The sequence below is a fragment of the Loxodonta africana genome, chromosome 19, assembly GCF_030014295.1.
Source record: "Loxodonta africana isolate mLoxAfr1 chromosome 19, mLoxAfr1.hap2, whole genome shotgun sequence".
Taxonomy (NCBI): domain Eukaryota; kingdom Metazoa; phylum Chordata; class Mammalia; order Proboscidea; family Elephantidae; genus Loxodonta; species Loxodonta africana.
In genome coordinates, this window is record NC_087360.1 from 20581432 (window position 1) to 20607435 (window position 26004).

At 45.6% G+C, this 26004-nt stretch overlaps 1 protein-coding gene across 1 annotated transcript; it reads left to right on the forward strand.

Moving 5' to 3' along the window:
• The first annotated feature begins 15104 nt into the window (after window positions 1–15104).
• LOC104846795 (leucine-rich repeat-containing protein 14-like) lies at window positions 15105–18023 on the forward strand. Its single transcript, XM_010598972.3, has 2 exons — window positions 15105–16322; window positions 17471–18023. Exons 1-2 carry the CDS (start codon window positions 15826–15828, stop codon window positions 18021–18023), a joined length of 1050 nt encoding a protein of 349 aa, XP_010597274.2. The 5' UTR covers window positions 15105–15825.
• Window positions 18024–26004: the final 7981 nt, after the last annotated feature.

Sequence of the window (26004 nt, forward strand, 5' to 3'; positions counted from 1 at the left end):
TGCACTGCAGCCTGGTTTGAGACAGGTGTTTGAGGCAGAGAAGGAAGCTCTATACTTGGGCCTCCTCCAAGGGCAGAAGCTACCCAGTGATGGGGCTGCCTATATGTTTCTTGGTTGAAACAGACCTTGGACCTCTGACACAAGAAGCCAGACATGATGAAGAAAGGAGGGCTCTGTTGACTGTCACTCTCAGAGACTGGCCTTCTCTCAAGAGACAATTCAATGTCATCCAATGTTGGTGAATTTTATTTCAGCACTACAATTTAGAACACTCAGTTTCAGGGTGGTCCTGAGAGTCAGCCTTCTTGAGTTCTTGTAAATATTTAACAAGAAGTTCAGAGGGAAAAGTCAAGGACTGTGAACACAAATTCACTGTCAATGCTATTCCCATGGATTATCATAGCAATTTAAAAGGTTATTTTAACACATAAAACTACCACAGCACTCAGAACCTGTGTAGCCCAATCCTTTGTCACTGTGAGATTATTAGGCCAGAACTGACTAGAGTCATCAGCCTTATCCCAAGGCTGGACTGGAGATGAACCGATGCTGGCATCAGCATCTTTGGGTCCAGAACTGCAGCCAGGAACCCAAAGCCTGTGGCTTTCTTGAGTCTGAGTAAAGGGACAGGAGAGACTAAAAGGGCTCCCCGGTTTTGCTTGTACAGAACGTCCTATAGCTAAAATTCAGAACTTCTGTCAATCAAATTCACCATAAAAAGTGAAAAGACAGTATAAACTGCAAGAAAAGAAAATGGAATTTCCTAGTTAGGTTAATAGCAAGACTTGCAGATTTCCAGCTGGGTCTCATGGAGCATTCACTCTTGGAGCTCTGAGCTGTCATGGAAGAAGTCTGACTACCTTTTTGGAGAGAACATGTGGAAAGACTCTGAGACTAAGTGGAGGAGAAGAGCCCAGATGAATTCAGCCTGCCAGAAACCAGAACCCAGGGCTCAGGATGTTGGCAGGTGTGGTCAATGTTCCCAGGAATGAAGACAAGGAGGGCCACTGAGTCAACACAGGCTGGGAGAGGGAACCTGGAAACAGACATTCATAGGTAATGGGGCTGCGTCAAGGTGAAGCTCCTCAGAGGTCTGAGCCAGAGGAACCTCACTCATGCTGACACTGACCCATCTCAAATCATCTGTCCTGCAGGACAGGGAGATTCTAGGGCTCCATGTGGTGTCAACTGGGGTCACTAGTGGTATTCACCTGGTTGCTAGGCTGCCCTGGAGGGTCCAAGATGGCTTCATTCACATGCCTGGTGCCTTGGTGAGGAAGGCTGGCAGGCTGAATTCATCTGGGCTCTTCTCCTCCACTTAGTCTCAGAGTCTTTCCACATGTTCTCTCCAAAAAGGTAGTCAGACTTCTTCCATGACAGCTCAGAGCTCCAAGAGTGAATGCTCCATGAGACCCAGCTGGAAATCTGCAAGCCTTGCTATTAACCTAACTAGGAAATTCCATTTTCTTTTCTTGCAGTTTATACTGTCTTTTCACTTTTTATGGTGAATTTGATTGACAGAAGTTCTGAATTTTAATATAGTCCAATATATCGATCATTTCTTTTATGGATATTTTATGTTTGATAAGACAACTTCCTGACTGTAATGGGCTAAAGATATTTACATAAAATTTTAAAGTTTTGCTCCTGAAAATTGTGTTCTAAATTTATTTTAGTTCATTTTTCTGTATGGTGTCAAGTAAGGATCCAATTTCAATGTTTCCAAAGGAATGCCATTTTTTCTAGCTTCTAGCTTTCCACACTAATCTACCACATCAACTCTGTGATATATCAAAGTTATATATACGTGTTGATTTCTTTATGAACACTTTTTTCTTGTCTCTTACAGTTTCTATTCTTATGCTAGTACCACACTGTCTTAATTATTTTTGAGTTCTTAGTAAGTTCTGATCTGGTAGGATAATCTGTTCCCATTCTTCTACAGAAGTGTCTGTTATTCTTGGCCTTTGAGTCATTTGAGTAAAATTTAGAGCACTTAGCAAACTTTGACAAAATTTTGGAATTTGAGTGTAATTATATTGGGTTTATTTCTGGATTCTCAATTCTCTTCTTTGGTCTATATGTCTATCATCATACCAGACTGTTTTGATTACTTTAGCTTTATATTTTGAGATCAGGAAGCATGAATCCTCCTACTTTGTTCTTCTTCTTCAAGATTGCTCTGGCAATTTGGGGCCCCTTGAAATTCCATACAAATTTGAGTGTTGGCGTTTCATTTCTGCAAAGAAGGCTGTTGGAATTTTGAGTGGGATTGCATTAAATCCATAGATTGCTTTAGAAAATACTGCCATATTAAAAATCCATAAACATGGACTGTCCTTCCATTTATTTAGGTCTTCTTTAGTTTCTTTCAGAATGTTTTATAGTTTTCCATGTACAAGTCTTTCACTTCCTTGGTTAAATTTATTCCTAAATATGTTATTCTTTTAGATGCTATTGTAAAAGTCATTATTACCCTAATTTCCTTTCCAAATTGTTCATTGCTAATGTATAGAAATACAACTAATTTTTTGTGTTGACCTTGTATCCTGCCACTTTGATTAATTCATTTATTAGCTCTAGTAACTTTCTTGTGGGTTCTTTGGAATCTTCTATATATATATATATATATATATATAGGATCATGTCATCTGTGAAAAAAGATAATTTTACTTCTTTCTTCTTGATTTTGATATCTTTTATTTCTTTTTCTTGCCTAATTGCTCTGGCTAGAACTTCCAGTACAATATTGAATAGTAGCAGGGAGAACAGACATCCTTGCGTTGTTCCTGATCTTTTTAAGAGGAAAGCTCTCAGTCTTTCTCCATTGAGTGTGATGTTAGCCCTAGGTTTTTTGTAAATGCCATTTATCAGACTGAGGAATTTCCCTTCTGTTCCTAGCTTGTTGGGATTCTGTGTGGTGTGGAATCACAGTACCAAAAAGCAATTTGGCCTTTGGGTCCTGATTCCTGAGTCCCCCTGGGCTGAGCTTTATCTGGGTTGGCTGGAGAGCCCCACCCAGTCTGACCTTTACCAGGATTGGCTGGAAGGCCACACCCTTTAGTTGACTTTTACACAGATTGGCTGGGGGACCCACCAGTGACTGATAAAAACCCTAGAACAGGAGGTTCAGATGGGATCTCCTGATCAGGAGAGCCAGGAGAGGAGTGCAGTGTTGGACACCGGGTACTGTGCTATGACCCCACAAAACTGGGTGCGCCTGTGATGGTGAAGGAGGCAGCTACTGCAAGGGTATTAGAAGAAGCAGAGAGGACGAGCAGACCCAGACAGTGGAAGCAGAGTGTAAAGGCCAAATCCCAACTGAGAGCTCTAACTCTCTGACTGTGCTATGACCCCACAAAACTGGGTGCGCCTGTGATGGTGAAGGAGGCAGCTACTGCAAGGGTATTAGAAGAAGCAGAGAGGACGAGCAGACCCAGACAGTGGAAGCAGAGTGTAAAGGCCAAATCCCAGCTGAGAGCTCTAACTCTCTGACAGCTGGGGCACCCTGAGCAGGAGGCTGCCAAGCAGGGGGCTGCCCATAGAACTGAGCTTTTCTGAGCATTGTCCTGGAGGTAGCCAGGAGGGGCTGAGAGCCAGCTGAGAGGAGCAGCCAACAGCCAAGCCTGCTAAGTAATGTCACTGAGTTTCATGTTTGAAAGTTTCCCGATGGGTGAGAATGAATGTCAATTTTCAGGAAGGGTTAGTGGGTTCCCTGTGAGACATAAGTGGATCCCCTTGAGAAGTTGGGGCCCCATGGTGGGACCCCTCCCAAACCTCATCTTATGCATATCTTCATTTCTGTTTATATCCTTCTCTGCTATCTTAAAGTTGTTACTGAAGATATAGTCTTTCTGTGAGTTCTCTGTGACCATTACAGTGAATTATAGAACCCAAGAGAGAAAGAGTGCTATGGGGAACTGCTGGTGTCCAAAATGGTGGAGAAGTTGGACAGCAGCGGGATATTTGACCTCTGCTTCATAAGAACCACCTTTGTCCTGATTCTTACGGTCAGAGTCATTATTTCAGTACCATGAGTTGGAATCAACTCGACGGCAACGGGTTCGTTTTGATTTTTTTTACCACGCCATTTGCAAGTTAGAGAGTTCACATGATTCCCCTCACTCCAGATTGGTCACAAATTAGGCAGTTTCTGAATCTCCCCACTTTTAGACCAGCCGGCCCCACTTACTACTTTGATCCATTCAGACCCTGCTCAGCTGTGCCATTAATCTGTCTGTATACACATATGCCAGTTGCCTCAAAATTACCAGTAGCAATAAGGCTGCTAGGATGAGGACTCTACTATCCAATCTGATTGGGTTGCACACACAAAGACACTTTCCAAAGTGTTGGCAACTGAAAGCAGTTATTATCCTTCCTAGAAGGTAGACAGTAAATAGCAGGAACAGATTTGAGGTACACTGGCCCACTCCACCTTGAGTACCCCACTTAGCATCATGAGAGGGAGCCACTTACGCCTAAACAGGGAACTGCTCACCCTTCCCAAATTACCTTGTCCATTTCTGTGGCACTGGGTAGGCACACCATAGATCAGGCGTCAGCAGGTGTGTTGTCAGGTGCAGCGTAGCTGTCTTCATTCTAGCTCTTGCTCTCACCCTGTCTCTCTCCAGGGTTTTTCTTGGCTGGGTCTGGCTCCTCTATGCTCTCCAGCTCTCGACCAGCAGCTTTGGGACAATTCTGGGCCAGTTCTAGGGTTAAGCCAGCATTATGACAGTTGTTGAGGCAAAACTCTTTTATGGGCAACCCCTATATGTTGTATAGCCAAAGCTCTGAACCCAACCTCTTGACTCAGGACAAGCCCCCCTCTCTTGGCCCTTACAACAGGCTCCCTCTCAGACCATAAACTCTTGGCTTTAGGGTTACAGCTGTCAGCACAGCCACGGCATCTACCACTGCCAAAGGCAGGCCAACTTAGCCTCTGTGCCACTTGCTCTGCTCAGGCATCCACTGACGTGTCCCAGGGCTGCAGCTGCTTCCCCTTTACAGCACATCCAGCTCTGTTGGTGACCTCCTGCCTGGGGGTGCCCAGCTCTACTCGTGGGCTGACTTTGCCCACCTCTGCTGTCTCCTCCATGGGCCAACTTGCCTACTGCCATCATTAGCAGGCCACATGGCTCCCGCTGCTTGCACTGCACCGGCCTTCTCTGCCACTGGGCCACCCTGAGCCTCTGGATCTCTTGACACCAGTTCTGCTGCTGGGCCATTCTGGCCCTTCAGGGTTATCAGTTCAGTGTTACAGCCCTTGACCTGTATTATAACTCCTTTATTTGGGTCTAGGAGTTTCTCAGCTCAGGAACCCTGGCTCCAAAGGACAAGCTCCTCTCCAGGCTCTTGTTGATCAAGAGGTCCCCAAAAGGTCTTAAACGCTAGCAAGCAGCCATCTAAGATGCATCAATTGGTCTCAACCCACCTGGAGCAAAGGAGAATGAAGAACGCCAAAGACGCAAGGTACTCATGAGCCCAAGAGGCAGAAAGGGCCACATAAAGCAGAGACTACTTTAGCCTGAGACCAGAAGAACTAGATGGTGCCCATCTACAACTGATGACTGTCCTGACAGGGAACATAACAGAGAACCCCTGAGGGAACAGGAGAACAGTGGGATGCAGACCCCAAATTCTCGTAAAAATACCAAACTTAATGGTCTGACTGAGACTAGAATGACCCTGGAGGTCATGGTCCCCAGACCTTCTGTTAGCCCAAGACAGGAACCATTTCCAAAGCTAACTCTTCAGACAGGGAATGGACTGGACTATGGGATAGACAATGATACTGGTGAAGAATTAGCTTCTTGGATCAAGTAGACACATGAGACTATGTTGGCATCTCCTGTCTGAAGGGGAGATGAGAGGGTAGAGGGGGTCAGAAGCTGGCCGAATGGACACGAAAAGAGAGAGTGGAGGGAAAGAGTGTGCTGTCTCATTAAGGGGCGAGCAATTAGGAGTGTATAGCAAGGTGTTTATAAATTTTTGTATGAGAATCCGACTTGATTTGTAAACTTTCACTTAAAGCACAATAAAAATTAAAAAAAAAAAAAGAGGGCCCCCAAAAACCTCTGTGACATTGGCTTTCCTAGGAGGATCGAAAACTGATCAATCCTTTAGTGAGAACTGTAAGCCACTTAGGTGGATAGCAAACCAACCAATCCTCTCAGGTGGGTTGCAAGCCCTATCAATTATTTTGGAGGAATTGCAAATCCAGGGCCAGATTTGCAGTTCAATCAATTTCAATAAGAGAAACCCATTGCACCACAGATCCTGTCACATACTTTCTCTGCATCAATCGAGCTGATCATGTGGTACTTTTCCATTGTTCTACTAACATGGTATATTAAATTGATTGATTTTTCTAATCTTGTGTATTTTTTTCTACTTTTGTATTCCCATTAAGTTAAAAAAAAAAAAAGAATACTTTCAATAAATAAGTGAATGAATTAGAGAACTTAAATGTTAAGCAAGGTTATGGAGTACAGCTTTCTGATCTAAAACATTCTAGCAAAATTGTTGAAAAAAATAAAACAATCATATGCTTTCAAAAGTCCGAAAGATGAAAAATAGTGATAATCATAATGATTAGAACTTATTGAGGTCCTACTATGTGTGAATCCACAAGGTGTTCCTTAGAAACCATACGGGGCATATTTACACATTTCTTAAAGAGTTTTCAACCCGTGGAGAATCTTCCTGTTTTGGCCTTGCTGGTTTGCCAAGTGGGTGCCATAGGCACTGTTGCTCCTTGGAAACCAGCTCTGTCCTACAAGGTCACTATGTGTCAGAATCGACTCGATGGCAATGGATTTGGGTTTTATGGGGTTTTTTTGGTACTAAGTGTGGAGCACTAGGGTAGAGCTTTCCATGAAATATTTTATTTACTCCTCTCAACGTTATGATGAAGGTATTTTTGCTTTCATTTTATAAATGATGGAATTAAGAATCAAAGAGATTAGGTAACTTACCCAAAGTCAAATAAATTAGATGAGGAGTGAGGTTGCAAGCCCGGGCAGTTTGATTCTATCCAGAACCCCCACACACAATCACTATGTCTCTTTGGTAGGCTTGGTGGTGTGTCTTTCTCATCCTTGGGAAATCTCGGTTGTTTAGTGGTTGCCAATACCTGAAGTAAGATGATGGAAACTTTCTCTCACAAAGCAAAACAATATCCTATTCCCTCTCCTCTTTTTCCAGAGTTGAGTTAGGAATTTATGTCCTCAAAATCATTGCAGAATGGGGCTGAATTGATAATAACGACCTCAGGCTAGCCTTTTATCCAGGATCCTCTGTCTTAGTTTCCTAGCACTGTTAGAACAAGAACACCACAAGTGGGTGACTTTAAAGAACAGGAATTTATTATCCCACAGTTTGGGAGGCTAGGGGTTTGGCAGAGGCTCTAGGAGAAGATCATTCCTTGTCTCTTTTAGTTTCTGGCAGCTGTAGGCATTTGTTGGCTTGTAGGTGGATCCTCACGTGATGTCTTCCCTCTGTGTGTCTCTCTGCCCATTTCTTATCAACACTCAGAAGGGATTAGGTTTAGAACCCACCCTACTCCAATATGCCCTCATCAATATAACAAAAGAAAAATCCTATTTCCAAACAGGGTTACATTCACATATACAGAGGGGACATATCATTTTGGGAAACACTATTCAGTCCTTAACAGCCTTTAGGGCAACCATCTAAAGGTCTACAATCACCCATTTAAAATGGGGCATTCCTTCATGCTATGCCATGTATGAAAAGGAGATTTCACTTTACTTGGTATTCTATGGAAAGCTGGCCCCTGTTACTAGATGAGATAGCTGAAATTTGCCAACTGCATACTGTCCATTTCCTTAGATTTATTAATTAATTATAATTCAAACATTATAAATATATGACGAGGAAGAATGATTTGAATGACAACTCTTTAACAGGATTTACAAGGCCATACAAGATCTGGCTCTGCTTTCCTCTTTATCCGTACTTCTCCCCATTCCCTCATCAATATCTCCATTCAGATGGGCTGACTCCAGCTTTCCAAACCTGCCATGCTCCAGCTCATCCCAGGGCCTTCTCACATGTTGTTTCTCTCCTCTTGGGGCAAATTCCTACTCAACCTTTGAAGCTCTCTTTGATGTCGCTTCTTTCCAGAATTCTTTCAGAAGCCTAAAAGGCCCTGAACTATGGTCACAATCCACTTTACAGTGTTATGTTACTTTTTAAAAGTGAATGTGAACCAACTTATGTATGCATTTCTTAAAGAGTTTTCAACCTATGGAGAATCTTCCTGTTTGGGCCTTGCTGGTTTGCCAAGAGGGTGCCATAGGCAACTGGACCATGATAGAAGCAAAGCAGGCAGGAGCTGTCATTAATTCACATAATGTTAAAACGGCATGTGTAAATTGAGTGCTAACTACGTGCAAGGCTCTGTGCTGTGTGATTTACGTATTCCCTCACAATAACTTTCTAAAACAAGTACGATTATTTTCCCTAAGTTAGAGATGAAGAAAATGAGCTTTATAGAGTTTAAGTAACTTAGAAAATTGCACAGTTAGCAAGAGACATACCCAGCATTTCAGCACACATCTATTACTTTAGATCCCATCTTGTGTTGCTAGAACTTCCGTAAGCAGTAAGAAAACCTCATGAGGAAAGGCTGAGACCAAGCCACCGTGGAGATGCCTCTGCTCACTTATAAGAGATTCCCAGACCCCTCTGGGTTTTCTTTACACTCCTATCTGTAACCATGATTCTAGTTAATAAAGGGCTTTATGCAAATTTTCTGTATCCAGTCCTAGGACAAGGAAGATGCTCTTCTTACCCTTCTACACCCTTCTCACTTCACTCCCTGGCTTTCCGCCTTCTGGGCCTTTCAGGGCCAACCCTGCCCAGCTCGCAGAGATCATTCCCGGACAACCGGCACAGGGTGCAGTATCTGAACTCCTGTGATCCTCGGCCTCTTTCAACTCCTAGGAACCAAGGAACAACACATGCTAACAGTCCACTGAGCAGGACCAGCGATGGACTTCCGGCTCCACCGGATGTGCCCGGGGCTACTGTGTGTAACGTTTGCCCGCCATTTTGGACTCATCCCGCAGAGTTCCCGGAGGGACCCTCCGTAACCTTCAGTGTGCAGCTGTGGCTGGAAGCAAATCCAACCAGCCCCTAAGTGAGGCTTTTCGTGGAGATTCAAAGAACTTTATGCCTCTGTAAACTTCCTTGAGTCGTTTCAGGGTGTCACATTTATCCTTTTCTGGAACTCAGGTCAGTTAAGACAGGCCACCCCAACAGCTATTCCCACATTCGCGTAGAAAATGGTTTTCCCCCTTTAATGATTCTTTATTCCCTTAATGATGGCCTATTGTTTTCTTAAAACATTCTGGGGGGTAAAGATCCTGAGGTGGGTTTATTTTATAAAATAGTTTAAGGATAGGCCATCCCTGAGGCCAGTGAAGATAAGTGACTTGCTGAAAGGTATTGCTGAATTAGAGACCTAGGAATTAGCATCCCAAGGGCTTAATAACAATAGCCAAGGCTCTCCTAACAATGCCCTGAGGTAGATTCTATTAATATCTCCATTTTATGGATGAGGAAACTGAAGCTTAGTTTAAGTAAAAAGTTCATAGTTATTCAACTGGTAAGTACTACAGCGAAAATTTCAGTGCTAGACTGTGCTTACACCAAAGCTCTGCCTTGCTTCTGGGCCTTCATATTTGCTCTTCTGTGTGCCTCAAAAATTTGTTGCCACTCCTTTCCAGGCTTATTCTCACATATTCTTTAGGTCTCAGCTTTTTAATCCCCTGCAAAGTGTTCCCGGGCTTCCCAAATCTGGTTTAGATGCTTCTGGGCTGGACTCCTACCACCTCATATTAGTACCAAAACTGCAGTGGAGTAGGGTGTGGTAGGTTGTAGTTAAGGGAAATTCCTTACTTTAGAGAGCTTCTTTGTTTCCTTCTTTCCTCTCTCTTTCACTCAGTCAGACACACACAGCGGTGCTTTAGAACTGTTTTCATTTAAGGGCATTTTCTTTTGGCCAGAAAAACTATTAAAATCTTGGCTTTTTTTTTGTTTATTCATTTTCTAATTACTGAGTAATGAGATGACAGAACCCTCCTTATCCCACAGCTAACAGGATGCTGGCACATGATAGGAGTTTAATAAATACTTGTTAAAAGGATAAGTAAATGAATGAATTCTGCACCCTACTCCCCCGCCAACTCTCCTCTATCACTCATGCTTTCTTTGTAATGAATGATATTGTGGAACCAAAAATTACTCTAACTCAGCTTGTTGTTGTTGGGTTGTTGTTGAGTCAATTCCAATTCATGGCAACCCTATGTGACAAAGTAGAATTACCCTCATAGAGTTTTCTTGGCTATAATCTTTGTGGAAGCAGATCACCAGATCTTTTCTGCTATGTAGCTGCTCAGTGGGTTTGAACCACCAACCTTTCAGTTAGCGGCCCAGCCAAGTACTTAACCATTGCACCGTCAGGGCTATTTGCTTAAACCTTAATAAATTGTATATTAAGTGGGAGTTCCTGAGACCACAAATTGGCTCTCAGAAACAGACAAAGTCCAGTCACAAGGGAACTATTCTCTGTTGAAGGAACATGTCTTGAATTGAGTTCCTTCTAACTTGGGCTTACAGCTTCCAAATACCATTTAATCATTCAGCAAATGTGTATCGAGTTCCCAGCATGTGCCAGGTATCAGGCACTGTTCTAGAACCTAGGGATATAACAGTGAACAAAATCCAAGAACTAGTCATTCTAGTGGAAGGAGAAAATCAAGAAGCACAGAAGATAATTTTAAACTAGTTAAACCAGACCAGTTGCCATCAAGTCAATTGTGACTCATGAAAACCTTACATGTATCAGTAGAATAGTGCTCCATAGGGTTTTCAGTGGCTGAATTTTGGGGAAGTAGACCTTTCTTCTGAGGCATCTCAGGTTGGATTCACCCTTCCAATCTTTGCACCCCTCAGGGACTCCAGTCTCAAGTGCATGGTGTGTTTTTCAGTCATTGTGCCTTTGCTCACCTGGAATAACTTAATCATACTGAATTATTGTTTTCATGTGCCCCTGAGTACCTTGGTATTTTATATTGTTGCACCAATATTTATAAGAGAATTTGGGCTATGATTCTATATATATTCAAAATTTTTCTAATAATTTAAAAACCTTGCTTTGTTATGATTAGTTCTGTTGTCCTGTAATTTTATAGTTATGTCCGTAGTTGTAATCATTTTTTCACTTTTAAATTTTAGAGTTTTTCTTTCTTTTTTTATTTTTTAAGAGACTAAGAGCCATATTCCTAGTCATTGTATTTTTTATTTTTCCATCTCCTCATCCCCCCTCCCACCAGCCCCCGGTAATCACTACTTTTCTTTTTTCTTGTTGAATTTGCCTATTCTAGATACTTCATGTAAGTGGGATCATACTGTATTTGTTCTCTTTTGACCTGTTTTACTGAGCATAACATTTTCAAGGTTCACCTATGTGCTGGCATCTATCAGGACTTATTTCTCTTTATGGCTGAGTAATACTCCGTTGTACATATATGCCACATTTTATTTATCCATTCATTGGTGATGGACACGGGTTGTTTCCACCTTTTGCCTATTGGGAATAGTGCTGCAGTGAACACTGGTGTACAGGTTTCTGTCTGAGTCACTACTTCCAACTCTTTAGGGTATATTGTCTTCTCTTCTTTACTGTCTGCCAGAGATGTATCTACTCTTCTCCTACAGGACAAGTTTTGGATTAATTTCTTGACCTATATTTTTCTGCTTTCTAATTTATTTTGTCTGTAAGTGTTCAGAAGTTGTTCTTCCGCTTGTGGTTGATTTTATTTTATTTTTGTTGTTTTTGTTATCCTTATTAAATGAATTACTGAATTTATTTGTTCAGTCTTCTATAGCAGTGAAAGGATTTGATTTTGAATTCACCTCTGACTAAAATTTGCTCTACTCTCTAGTACTTGGATATGTGTGTAAGGGTATATACAAGTCCCGAAAATTTACACATTTCCCTGGTATTAAAAGGGAAAGAGAACCTTGCTTCCCTACTTGCTTTTCTTTTAGCATTTCCTTTAGAAAACGTGTGTTCGTAAATCCTTTGAGATGTACATAAATCTTTTTGAAGCTAAATAAACCTCTCACATTTTGCATTCCAGGACTATCTTTCTTGGGGGCCTTGGAGCCACCTCTAAAATGTGAACATGAAGAAGGAAGGTGACCTGTCTCCCTGTCTCTATGGGACTTTAGACTAAGCACTTGGCTCCAAGCTGTAACTGCCTACTTAACGAAAAGATAGGAGAAGTTTTATATGTTCCTTTGGCTGAAGGCAATTAACGTGTATGTAGAAGATTGTATCTGCCTGGCTGTATAAAAGGATGAGCTTCTTTTCTGTCTTTGCAGCCTCTTAAGCGAGCTACCTGTGATGTGTATCATGGTTTGGTTTAGTGCTTATTCAATAATAAAACCATTTCATTCTTTTTTACATTTTGTGGAGAGGTTTTACTGAGTTGGCAGGAGATTTTATTTTTAATTATTTCCCCAACAGTGTACTTCTGCTGTTTTATAAGCTGTTTGTTGTTGTTATTCTTATCTGAACACTTCTGTGTACGTTAAAAATCAATCTCAGAGTTGTATGTTATGCTCTTAATCTGTCATTAATTGTTACAGTCCAAATTTTTGAAATCTCTTAAGAACCTCTTGAAAACCTTGTTGGATTTCCATGCAGGAGACCCGGGTTCGATTCCCAGCCAGTGTACCTCATGCACAGTCACCATCCTGTCAGTGGAGGCTTGCGTGTTGCCATGTCGCTGAACAGGTTTCAGCAGACTTTCCAGACTAAGATGGACTAGGAGGAAAGACCTGGTGATCTACGTCTGAAGATCAGCCAATGAAAACACTGTGGATTACAGCAGCCCGATCTGCACCCATTCTTGGGGATGGCGCAGGACCGGGCAGTGCTTTGTTCCTTTGTGCATGGGATCACCATGAGTTGGGGGTCGACTCGACAGCAGCTAACAACAGCAGTGTAGTTGCGATTGAGATTTTATTGTGATGATAATTACATTTTCCAAGTGGGTGTCACTGGCATGTACAAACGCCTTTGATTTCTGCATGTCGGTCTGTGTCCAGCAGCCTCCTGAGCTCTGTCTTCTTCTGTGGCTTTGTCTGTGATTGTCTTGGATTTTCTATATAAAGTATCATATTATCTGCACGTACTGGCAGTTTTGTTTCTTTTTTTCCCATGTTTATTCAAATTTTTTTTTCTTATAAAAGTAGATTGACAGGGCACTGTTGAATAGACGTAGTGATAATGGCTTTTGAGTTAGTTCAGGTCCTCCAGGAAGCAGACATCATGACAGGAAAACATGCAAAAATTTTATTAGGGGACGTTCAGAGGAGAAACAGTGGGAAGGGAGCCAGGAAGACATGTTGAGCCATAAGACCACAAAGCAGGTTTGACTCTGAGTGAAGGTTGTGGGGAAGGGCCCTAGACCACTGTACACTCTCTAGAAGGCTCCGCAAAGCTATCAGGGAGTCCTCTAGCCAAAGCTGACTGTCCAGGAGTGGCTTGTGTCCAAGGAACTGGCCTGCCTTCATATCCCTGCCACATTCAGTCATTGGAGAAGAGCAGCAGCGGGAGGCGTAGCCTTGTCCCAAAGGCTGTCTCAGAGTTTTAAGGGTAGCGTAGTCAATTGTGTAAACCCTGGTGGCATAGTGGTTAAGTGCTATGGCTGCTAACCTAAAAGGTTAGCAGTTCAAATCCACCAGGTGCTCCTTGGAAACTCTCTGGGGCGGTTCTACTCTGTTCTGTAGGGTCACTATGAGTTGGAATCGACTCGATGGTGATGTTGGCTTTTTTTCTTTTTTTAGTCAATTGCACTCTCTGGGCTGGAGGTCTGCAGAGCGCAGTCTCATGTGACCACCACACTGTAAGATCATTTGTGACGTCAAAGGGAATGCTTATAAAATAGCACCGCTAAATACCAGGTTTGGAAACATCCCTCTTTTTCCTTATTTGATTTTCCTGAATCTATGAACACGATTACATTAATGACGAATCATGCCAATGTTAACCACTCTTGCATTCCTGATGTCAGTCGTACTTGGTACTTTTTTTTTTTTTTTTTTTGAGGAATGTTGCTAGATTTGATTTGCTGGTACATGATTTTGGAGGGTGGCAGGATGTGGGCCCAGAGAGGCTAAGAGGCTAGACCCTACGAGGGCCACCTCAGGGGGGCATTGCATTCAGAGGGAGAATTTTAAGCAGGGAAGTAACACAATCTGACTTAGATCATAAGAGGTGCAAGGTCAGAAGCAGGGAGACAAATTCAAAGGCCATTGCTGTAGTTGGAGGAAGATGCTGATGGCTTGGTAAAGGTGAGGGTGATGAGACATGGTCTCATCTAGATACACCTTGGAGGTGAAATGAGCAGAATTGATGTGGGGTTTGGGGACAGTGTCCTTAGTAGGTGCACATGGTGATCTTGATGGCAAGGGACAGAAATCTGGACCAAGTCAAAGTCTCCAAAGCCTAGCAGGAATAGATCTAAACCCTGAGGTTCTGGGCTCCATATCACCTCATCAGTGCATGAGGGCTCACAGTCTCATGCTTGCAAGACCAGCCTGTGGGTTCTTCTCACAAATGGAGGGTGGAGCCTGTCTCTCAGTCCCCTTACTCATGTGATGGATGCAAAAGGCTTGGGTGTTCCAAGCTGGTCTGGGAGGGTGCTGAGCAAGAGGAGGTCTGAGAAGGTCCACCTTATTCTGCCCCAGGTTTGTGGAGATGAGCACCCCAGCCCTACCCACGCTGTTGGAGCTGGCAGCCCACCGCCTGTTGAGCAATGAGCCTTCTGCTCCACCTGTCTTGCAAGAGTTCACAGTCGACCTCTTCCCACCAGTGCTCACTGCTGCCTTTGCCATGGGACACAAGGAGGCTCTGAAGGCGCTTGTGCAGGCCTGGCCCTTCCCCTTCCTCCGACTGGGCTCTCTGATAGTGCAGTGGCCCAACCAAGACAGCTTGCAGGCTGTGCTTGATGGGCTGGAGGACTCCCCTGTCCACAAGGCTTGTCCCAGGTAAGGGGGGGTGCTGAGACCAAGGCATGGGCACAGGGAGCCAGAGGGAGACTGGGCTAGGACCCAGGGGAATATGGGGTTAAAGTCGGCTAGGGGCACAAATGAGGCATAAGTGAGGAATCTATAAGGTCCCTGGGTGGTGTAAATAGTTTGCACTCGACTATTAACCTAAAGGTTGGCAGTTCAAATCCACCCAGCAGTGGTATGGAAGAAAGGCCTGGCAATCTGCTTCTGTAAAGATTACAGCCAAGAAAACCCCATGGAGCAGTTCTACTCTGTCACACATGGGATAACCGTGAGTTGGAATCAACTCAAAGGCAACAGGTTTTGTTTTGTTTTTATGAGCTTCTGGGTTAATGGTTGATGATGTAGTTGATGAGGATAAGGGATAGGGTTTTACCTTCTGGGGATAGGGGTACAGGTGGTGTGAAGAATGGAGACTCAACAGGATCCCAGATAAGGAAGGGAAAAGCCATTTAGAGAGGGGAGGATAGGTGGGCTGATGCTGGCATCTGGGAGCCAAGGGCCAGGATCCTGCTCCTGGGACTCATCTTACCCTGGCCTTGCAGGTCTCCCCCGGATATCATTATCTCATCACTCCCTTCTACTCTCCACAGGAGGTCATTGCTGAGGGTCCTGGATTTGACACTGGCCTTTGAGCAGGTCCAGTGTAAAGGGGCCTTTGAGGCCTTGGCCAAGTTTCCATTTTGGTTACCATCCACAGTCAAGGCTGAGATGCCAGAGAACATGGCTAAGCCCAGGGCAGTGGAGGGCGTGAAAGAAGAACTTCGGGGGGCCCAGGAGCCAGTGGAGTTACACGTCGATCTTTTCCTAAGAGGCCCTTTCAAATTAGATGCATTCCTCTGTGGCCTCCTGGCCAAGGTGGAGCAGAGCTGTGGGTCCCTTCGACTCTGCTGTAGGAAATTGCACATTGAGGAAATGCCATTCGATAGCCTTGTGGGAATCCTGAAGACACTGGACCTGGATTCCATCCAGGAGCTAGAGGTGTTTGATTGGTTCCGGGCACTGTCAGAGCACAGCCTGTTCGTCACCCAGCTGGGGAGAATCCGCAACCTGCGCAGCCTCAAGCTGGCCTACTACCACTGGGCCTTCCCCCCAGAGGGCGAGCAGTCCTCCATTCACTTCCTCTCCCATCTCAGCCAGCTGCACCACCTCCAGAAGCTCCACCTGTCTTACTCCTACCTGTCAGGCAACCTGCATCAAGTGCTCAGGTGGGCAGGGTCCCCCAGAGAATCCCTGGAATGTGCCAAAGTCAAGTCTGGGCAGGGAGCAATATAGAAAATGGTACCCATTCTTAACCCCTCATGGAATCTTGCATGTAGACTGGGAGCCTGGGGTCAGAGGACACTGAAGGCTGGATCTGCTTAGGAAGACAAAGATTTGTTGGGAAAAAAGTTGCATATGTTTATCTTCTCAACAAATCCTTTGGGGCACTGCTGAGTGCCAGCATCGTGCTGGGCCCTGAGGAACCACAGACAACATGGGCTGCCCTGGAGAGGGGCATGAGGGCTGTGGCATGACAAAGGAGGGAAAGGAGTGTTTCCCTCCATGCACACCTCCCAGTGGGGGGCATTCTGTTTACCGGGGCCTGAGTGGTAGCTCCCCAAACCCAAACCCTAGCAATAATAGGTACATCCTAGACTTCTATGGTCAAGCCAAGGTCCGCGATCACCAACAAAAGACATGACTCACAGGCCGTAGATGGAACAATGCTTTACTCACATAGAGAAGAGACAGAACAAGGTCAGTTTCACTAGTGGGCACAGGTCCCCACACTGCCAGTGGGTCACTCCCCGTAGCCCATGCAGGGTGGATGTTCTGCACACACACCCATCATGCCACAAGTGAAGGACTCCGTTCCCTCCCTGATGGGAACAGATATAGCAGTGGGGTTGGCCAGGTGCCATGTGACACCATACATATAAGGAGAACAAAGAGGTGCTCATTAGGCCAGAAACTAGGGAAGGAGTCTCCCTGAGAAGGAAGGAGAAACCAAGATAGAGCGAGGCTCAGCATCTAGCCTCCATTTTCAGGGAATGTTCCAGGCCCAAGGATTTTGATTAGGCAGCCTGGTGGGAGGCACAACTGACTGTGCTCGCAACACTTATCGAATAAGTTCTTCTCATCAAATAAGCAGCCATGTTGGGTACCTATGAAGTGGGTCTCCATTTCACCAAAGAGAGACTTAGAAGGCTTCAGTAGGGGATGAGGCCAGTCCTGTGGCACCAGGGGACATGCTCCTAAACCCAGAGGTAAATGGCTGCTCCAGATGAGCTGCCTTAGGACAAGTCTACTTGGGCAAGCAGGTGCTCCCGATGGGGGCTGGGGCCCTCCCCTGAAAGCCACCCTCTCTCCTCAGCTGCCTACAGACCCCCCTGCACACCCTGGAGATCCGTTCCTGCACACTTCTAGACACCGATGTCACCTTCCTGTCCCAGAGCCTTCACGCCACCTGCCTGAAGAAGCTGGATCTGAGTGGCAACAACCTGTCCTACATGGTGCCAGGACCTCTAGCGGCCTTGCTGCAGGCAGTGGCTAGGACATTGCAGCACCTGGACCTGAACCACTGCTGGCTGAAGGACACCCACCTCCAGGCCATCCTGCCCACCCTGTGCTGCTGTGTCCACCTCAGATCCCTGGGCCTCTCTGACAACCCCTTCTCCCGGGCCAGCCTCCTGGGCCTGCTGGAGCGCACAGCCTCACTGATGGAACTGAAGCAGGTGCTGTACCCCATCCCTGTGGAGTGCTGTGCCTACCTACACGGCCTCTCATGGGGGCCCGTGGACAAAGGGAAGCTGAGCGAGGTGCAGGTCGAGCTGCAGGCACTGCTGCAGGCCATGCAGCGGGCTGACATGCAGTGGAGACCCCCACCACCCTCACCCTTGCCTGGGACTCTCGCACAGCCTGAATGAGGGCGGGAGCAGGCCTAGGGCTGGGGGCAGCTGGGAGCACTGGGCAGCAGACCTCCTCCTGGGTGCACACTGTCTGATGGGTGCTCTCACATAAAGGACACTTCCACGGGGCTGCCTTATGCTCTCCTGTCTCCTGCATCACCGCCCTTCCTCAGCTCAGAGCCCACCTGGCATCACTCTTCACACTGTGACTCCAACTGTGTAGCTACAGAGACTCTCCTGAGAGCACCAGGCTTTCCTGGCCACTCGCTCTCTTTCTCTTCCCTTTTGCCTCTGACCTTCCCTATGTACTGGGGGTTAGAGCAGCTCAGGGCTGCCAAGAGACGTGGCACTCGACCCCACATGCCCACAGTCCATCTGCTGATGGTCACTGAGATGGTGCTGGGCACAAGTGCTGCTGTCCTAGAGCTGGGCAGGCAAGTGGCACTGACATAAAACCCTGCCCCACACCAAGCATAGGGCGACAGCCAGGGAAGAATCCACAAAGCAGAGCCGAGGCTAACTCAGCACAGGGGAGCTGGGGTGAGGCATCGTGGGAAAGGCAGCGCGAGTGTGTGGCTGCACTTTGGGTCTGGGCTTAGCCACAGAGAATGGAAGGCTAGGGACCCACCCAGCACCATGTAGGTGGGATGTGATCAAGGCTGAGATGGATGGAGAAACGGGAGCCAGGGGCCAAGATACACACCAGAGGCCCACTGACCAGCCTGGGCCTAAAAGGACACACAGGGCCAGTGGGAGCCAGAGAATGACACTATGTGTGGGGGGATGAACAGGCGTTCAGGCAGGTGGGCAGCCCCATGAGCTGCAGAAGGCACCAGGGCCTGCTTCTCTGGACTAGGCTGGCGTTAGCATCTTTTTTCTCTGTCCTCACTGAGGCTCAGTCTTAGGCCTCTGGCACAGCCTGTGCAACTTCTGGAACCAAAGGTGGGGAAGGAAGCCACATTTAGTGGAAAAGGTCCTCCCAGCCATCACTCACTGGGCTCTATCTTGCTCTCACGAGTAGGCCTTGTACCAGATTTCTCCTTTCCTCAGCTGCCTTGAACCCAAGTTAGAATAAAGCCCAGTAGATTCCGCAAGTGATTCCTATACAGGACGAGGAGAGGGGGCTGTGCTTGGGACACAACAGTGGCAGTCCTTGGTACACCCACTGCAGAGTTCAGCCAAATGTACAGTTAGAGGGAGCACAGTCCATGCAAGACTGCCGCCCTTACTCCTGACATCAATGGCAAATTCAAGAAGTTCCAAAACCACCCTCAGGTTTGGTAATTCCCCGGACAGACACAGAATTCACTGAAGGCTGTCCTACTCTCTGTTACGGTTTATTACAGAGAAGGGATGCACCCAGGGAAGGAAGTATATAGACAGAGTCCAGGAGAAATACCAAACACGGAGCTTCCATCATCTTCTGTCTGTGGAGTCATGGACAGCGTTAACTCCTCCTGGCCACAACCTGCAACAGCAAGCAGGGAGTACTGCCAACCAAGGAAGTTTGCCCGAGCCTCGGTGCTGAGTTTTCACTGAGGTTCGGTCACATACTGCCTTTGTGGCTGACCTTTAGTCTCTAGCCCTTTCGGAGGTCAGGCTGATACCTTTAGTCTCCGTTCCCTCTGGAGGCTGGAATGGATTCCACATGGCATCAAGTCGCCATCATAAATCTTGTTATACTGTCTGGTGGCCAAGCCCCCCAGGAAAACAGAGCCCCTCGTACCAGGCAGGACATTCCAGGGGCCTAGAGACCACCTCCCAGTAGCTGAGGACAAAAGGCAGGCCTGTCTTTGGGTGGCTTGATGCTTCGCTGCACACCCACTCTCTTCCATGCCCCAGCATCACATGCGGAAAGCCAGCTCAGTGACCACAAGCAGCAGGTGGTCGTCAGCTCCATGTAGCTAAGTGCCTACTGTGCAACAGAGACTTTTACAAATGCTGGAGATAGAGCAAAAATAAGACGAAGTCCCTGCCCTCTTGGAGCCTGCACTCTATAGTGAAAATAAACAGGGTCACAAGTGAGGGGCATGTTTTCAGGCCATGATGGGGCCATGGTGAAAGTAAAGGCACACACTTCTGCAGCGGTGGTAGAGGGGATGTTTGAGATGGAGAATCGGGCAAGGCCCGTCTGGGCAGAAGAGACATTTGAGCAGAAATCTGAATAGGGGCAAACACTCCAGGTAGAGGAGCAGAAAAGTGCAAACGCCCGGAGATGAAGACCAACTTGGCCTGTTTGAGGAGTATTGTGACATACAAAAATAGACTGGGTGCTTCAGGCACATCTGTGCTCTGCTGACAATTTAAATGCTACCCCAAATCTTGACCATTGGTAATTGCTTCTAACCCCATACAATTTGCCCCTCTCTGGGTTTGGCCACATTCATGTTAATATCAGGCGTGATAAAATCCCATCACTTCCTATGGACCTTCTGGTGACATGTCTTCCCAACGGTGTGTCAGGGCACTGGTACCGCCGGGCCCGTGTCTAGTAAACCTTGGCTGTGCTGCCAACTTTCCTTTAGACTTGCTCCCCTCCTTATCCTTTCTGGTCATGTTCTCTTTGTCTGAGTCAGTGCTCCTGTTTAGTCAGATACTGAAGGATGCTTGCTTCCGGAAGTTTCTGTACCAGATTTCCTCAAGATTATGAGACCTTGCTGCTGCTGCACTGAGGTAAGTACCATGTATCACTAGACAGTAAGGACAGGGAGGGCAGATCCTTCTGTCTGTTTCAGCCACTGCTGTATCTGCAGTGCCTGGGACAGCTAGTTGCTGTTGTCAGGTGCCATCAAGCTGGCTCCGACTCATGGTGACCCCATGTACAACAGAATGAAACGTTGCCCAGTCCTGCACCATCTCCATGATTGCTGGCACGCAGCCATTGTGTAGCGCCTTCAATCTAGGGGGCTCATCTTCTAGCACTCTATGAGACAACATTCTGTTGTGACCCATAGGGTTTTCCTCACCTCACTTTCGAACTAAGTCTACCAAAAAAATCCACTTTACTAAAACTTCGGAAAAGTAATTTTAAGGTCTGCACAATATTCCATTGTATCAGCGTCCCCAGCCATTTAAGAATTCCTCTAGCACTGTTCAGTTAAAAACCCGTGCTCGCCAACAGAGAACCCCTGAGGGAGCAGGAGAACAGTGGGATGCAGACCCCAAATTCTCATAAAAAGATCAGACTTGATGGTCTGACTGAGACTAGAAGAATCCCGGCAGTCATGGTCCCCAAACCTTCTGTTGGCCCAGGACAGGAGCCATTCCCGAAGACAACTCATCAGACATGGAAGGGACTGGACAATGGGTTGGAGAGAGATGCTGATGAAGAGTGAGCTACTTGTATCAGGTGGACACTTGAGACTGTGTCGGCATCTCCTGTCTGGAGGGGAGATGGGAGGATAGAGAGGGTTAGAAACTGGCAAAACCGTCACGAAAGGAGAGACTGGAAGGAGGGAGCGGGCTGACTCATTAGGGGGAGAGTAAGTGGGAGTATGGAGTAAGGTGTATATAAGCTTATATGCGACAGACTGACTTGTAAACTTTCACTTAAAGCACAATAAAAATTATTTTATTAAAAAAAACAAAAACCAGTGCTCTCTAATTCGATGGCCGCCTGTCACGTGTGACTGTCAAGCAGTTGAATTGTGACAGGTCTGAATGGAGACGCACTATAAACGTGAAATACACACTGGATGCCAAAGTCTTATAAAAAAAATGTTAAATATCTTATTAATATTTCTTACATGATTGCATATTGAAATAATAATATTCTGGATATACTGGGTTAAGTAAAATAACATTGTTCAAATGAATCTTATCTGTGTCTTTTTACTTCTTTTAATGTGGCTTCAAGGAAATTAAAACTTATACGTGTTGCTCACATTTATAGCTTGTATTTTAGGTCAATTAGGCAACACTAGGAAACCCTGGCGTAGTGCTTAAGTACTACAGTTGCTAACCAAGAGGTCAGCAGTTCAAATCCTCCAGGCAGTCCTTGGAAACTCTATCGGGCAGTTCTACTCTGTCCTATAGGGTCGCTATGAGTCGGAATCAACTCGATGGCAGTGGGTTTGGTTTTTTGCTTTAGGCAACACTAGGGAGCCCTGGTGATGCAGTGATTAAGAGCTTAGCTGCTAACCAAAAGGCTGGCAGTTCAAATACACCAGCTGCTCCTTGGAAACGCTCTGGGGCAGTTCTACTCTGTCCTATGAGGTTGCTATGAGTCGGAATCGTCTCGACGGCAACGGGTTTGGTTTTTTGGTTTGAGCAGCACTACTTCTGGCTTAAATAAACCATAAATAACAAAGATTCATCTTTGTTGCCATTTCCGTTCTTTAAAAAATTTCCCCCTTGGTAATGAGTTTTCTCCTTCAAGCTATTAATTAATATGGTGACTTCATTATAAATTTCTAATGTTGAACTATTTCTGCAGCTGTGGAATTGAATTCATTTGCTGGTGTCGTGTATTATTCTTCTAACAGGCTGCTGGGTTCTAATCTCACTGTTATTAGGATTGTTGATGAGAGGTTTTTTTTCCCTTTTCCCCCTTTATTTACTAATATTGAAGGCAGTGATGACTCAGTGGTAGAATTCTCACCTTCTGTGCAGGGGACCTGGGTCTGATTCCCAGCCAATGTACCTTGTGAGCAGGCACCATAGATTACTGGACAAGCCAGGTAAGCACAGGCTTACCGGTGCCCGTGCTTACCTTGCTTATTGGGTGATCTGTCCCTGTTGGCAGTATTGCCACAAGACTGGCCTCTGCACTTAGAAAAATTAATTTTTCAAACTTCACATAATAGTGAAGTACTTGATTTACAATTTCTTTGCTGGTAAGCACTTGCTTACCTTGCTTCTTGGGTAATCTGTCCCTGCTACCACCTGTCAGGAGAGGCTTGCATGTTGCTATTATGCTGAACTGGTTTCAGCGGAGCTTCCAGACTAAGAGGAACTAGGAGGAAAGGCCTGGTGATCTACTTCCAAAAATCAACCAGTGAAAACCTTACGCATCACAATGGTCTGATCCACAACCAGACATGGGGATGGAGCAGGACTGGGTCGCCATGAGCGGGGAAGTGGGGGAGGACTTCTCAAAGGCAGTTCACAACAACAATTTATTGATGTATTAGAATACAATGAAGACTTGGGAGCCCACTGACTAGCCTGAGATCTCCAGCAAGAACAATGACTTACATCACCTTTGTGCTCCGCTTCAGTCTAGCCTCTACCTCTCCACCTGCAGAAACCACTGTTCGGAATTTTGTTTATCATTCTGTTCTTCACCACAAATGCACACGTGTGTCTAAACCCTGTAATGCATTGTTCCATTTTAATTGTTTTTGAATTTCACAAAAAGGTTATGAAGCTATGTTTATAGTCTTGGGACTTGCTTTTTTCACTCAGCGTATTTCTGAGACTCATCTCTATTGCTGCTTGTACAGCATTCGTTTCCACTGCTGAAAAAGATCGTCACGTAAATTCAGCCTGTGAATTATGCCATTAAATTCGTTCTCCTGTCCACGAGCATTTGGGTTATTTCATGTTTCTGGTTACTACAAACAGTGCTGCTCTGAACAGACTTCTACCTGTCTCCTGGTCTATATATTCAAGAGTTTCTTCTAGATTTGGAGCCCTGGTGGCAAAGTGATTAAGCACTTGGCTGCTAATGGAAAAGTCGGCAGGTTGTACCCACCAGGCACTCCGAGGAGAAAGATGCGGCAGTCTGCTTCCATAAGAATTTAAAGCCTTGGAAACCCCAAGGGGTAGTTCTACCCTGTCTAATAGGGTCACTCGGGGTCAGAATCGACTTGCTGGCAATGGGTTTGGTTTTTGGTTTGGTCCCAGATTTATATGGAGAAGTAGAACAGCCGAGTTGAAGGTACCCAAATATTTAATTTTGCCAAACTGTTTTCCCACGGGCAATGTATAAGAGATCCTGATGATCTCTTCAAATCCTGTTGATTTGCCAACAAGTGGATATAACATGCTATCTCACTGGGATCTTTATTTTACATTTCCCTGTTCGTTAATGAAGTTGCACATTTCTTCCTATGTTTATTGGGCATGTTTATTTATCTGTGAAATGCCTGTTCATGTCTTTTGCCCGTTTTTCCACTGAGTTATCTTTCTCTTGTTGATCTGCAGGGTTCTTTATATATTATGGATACTAATCCTTTTGAAAAAGTAAAGAGGGCTCAGCCACAGGGCTCCCTGCCAGACAGCACAGGGCGGTTGTACAATGTCGCAGGTTGACTAAGAACACTCCTGAGACACTAGGGCTGACCTCTCAACACTGCTCTGGGTCCAGGCCTCAGATCCTGGCCCCAGCTCTGTCCCATAAACCCCTGTGCTGGGTTAAAATTAGCAAAAGATCTCCAGTGTTGCAGCTCCGCCAACCACTTGCACCTCTCAGATCCAACCTTAGTTCTGGCCACCGGCCTGGTCCTCTGATATCTGGGGACTGAGTACAGATAACAGGGTGGCAGGAATGGAGATGGGAAGATCAGGAAGGAAGGGGTGGTGCTTGGATGGCAGTGCAGGGAGGAATAATTGGGTCTTAATTGCATATTTGTGTTGTGGTGGCGGTAAAATATATGTAACATAAAATTTACCACTTTGAGTACATTTTGAAGACACTGCTGGCAGGATTTGTGGTTGGGTAACACGTGAAACCACCACCTGTCTGTCAGTGCATGGGACTGTGGTGGCTTGCGTGTTGCTGTGATGCTGGAAGCTATGCCACTGGTATTTTAAATAGCAGCAGGGTCACCCACGGTGGACAAGTTTCAGCAGAGCCTCCAGACTAAGATTAGAAAGGCCTAGTGATCTACTTCTGAAAATTAGCCAATGAAAACCCTCTAGATCAAAACAGAACATCGTCTGACTTGCTTGCTTTGGACATGTCATCAGGAAGGGTCAATCACTAGAGGAGGACATCACGTTGGGTGAAGCAGAGGGCCAACAAGGGTGAGGAAGACCCTTGGTGAGATGAATTGACGCAATGCTGCAAGGATGGACTCCAAACATGCGGGCAATCATGAGGATGATGCACGATTGAGCAACATTTTGTTCCATTGTACATGAGTTTGTCGTGAGTCAGAATCAACTACATGGCAGCTATCTTATCTCTGTAACACGTGAAAGAAGGAGAGAAGTCCAGCACGCCTCCAAGATGTTTGGCCTGAGCAGCCAGGAAGATGGTCTTACCATTTTACGGAAATGTGGAACCTTCCTAGGGGAGCTTAAAGCCAGGCCTCGGGAGTTCTGTCTTGAAAGCAAAAGCTCACTGTGACTCTTAATTTCTGGTATTTCCCAACCTTAATTTGACCATAAAACTTTTCCTTTTCCAAAGCATCTCTCAGGGTTAGTATTCCAGTAAAGGCAATTGAGGAAAGTATCTACATAAAACAAAGGAAATCTGTGCCTGTGTTATTTAAAAGATACCAAAATGAGGTTGGAGCCCTGGTGGCGCAGTGCTTAAGAGCTTGGCTGCTAACCAAAATGTTGCAGTTCGAATCCACCAGCCGGTCCTTGGAAACCCTATGGGGCAGTTCTAGTCTGTCCTATAGGGTCGTTATGAGTCCACATTGACTGGACAGCACATAACAAGAACAAAATGAGGTTAGGAGTCCCTGGGTGGCACAAATAGTTAAACACTTGACTACTAGCTGAAAAGCTGGTAGTTCGAACCCACTCAGAGGTGCCTTGGAAGAAAAGCCTGGTGACCTGCTTCTGAAAGGTCACACCCCTGAAAACCCTACGGAGCAGTTCTATTCTGCACACATGGGGTTGCCATGAGTCGGAATGACTCAATGGCCACTAACACAATAACGACAAAATGAGGTTTTGAGAGATATTAAGCCTTCCAAATCCTAATGTTCTAACACAAAAATCACTTTTATTTTTCAATGTGTCTTCAGATACATTTGTCACAGTTCATTCATTCATTCCACAAATGTTTTACAGCATTGAAAGAAGCCTGCTGAACACACATCTG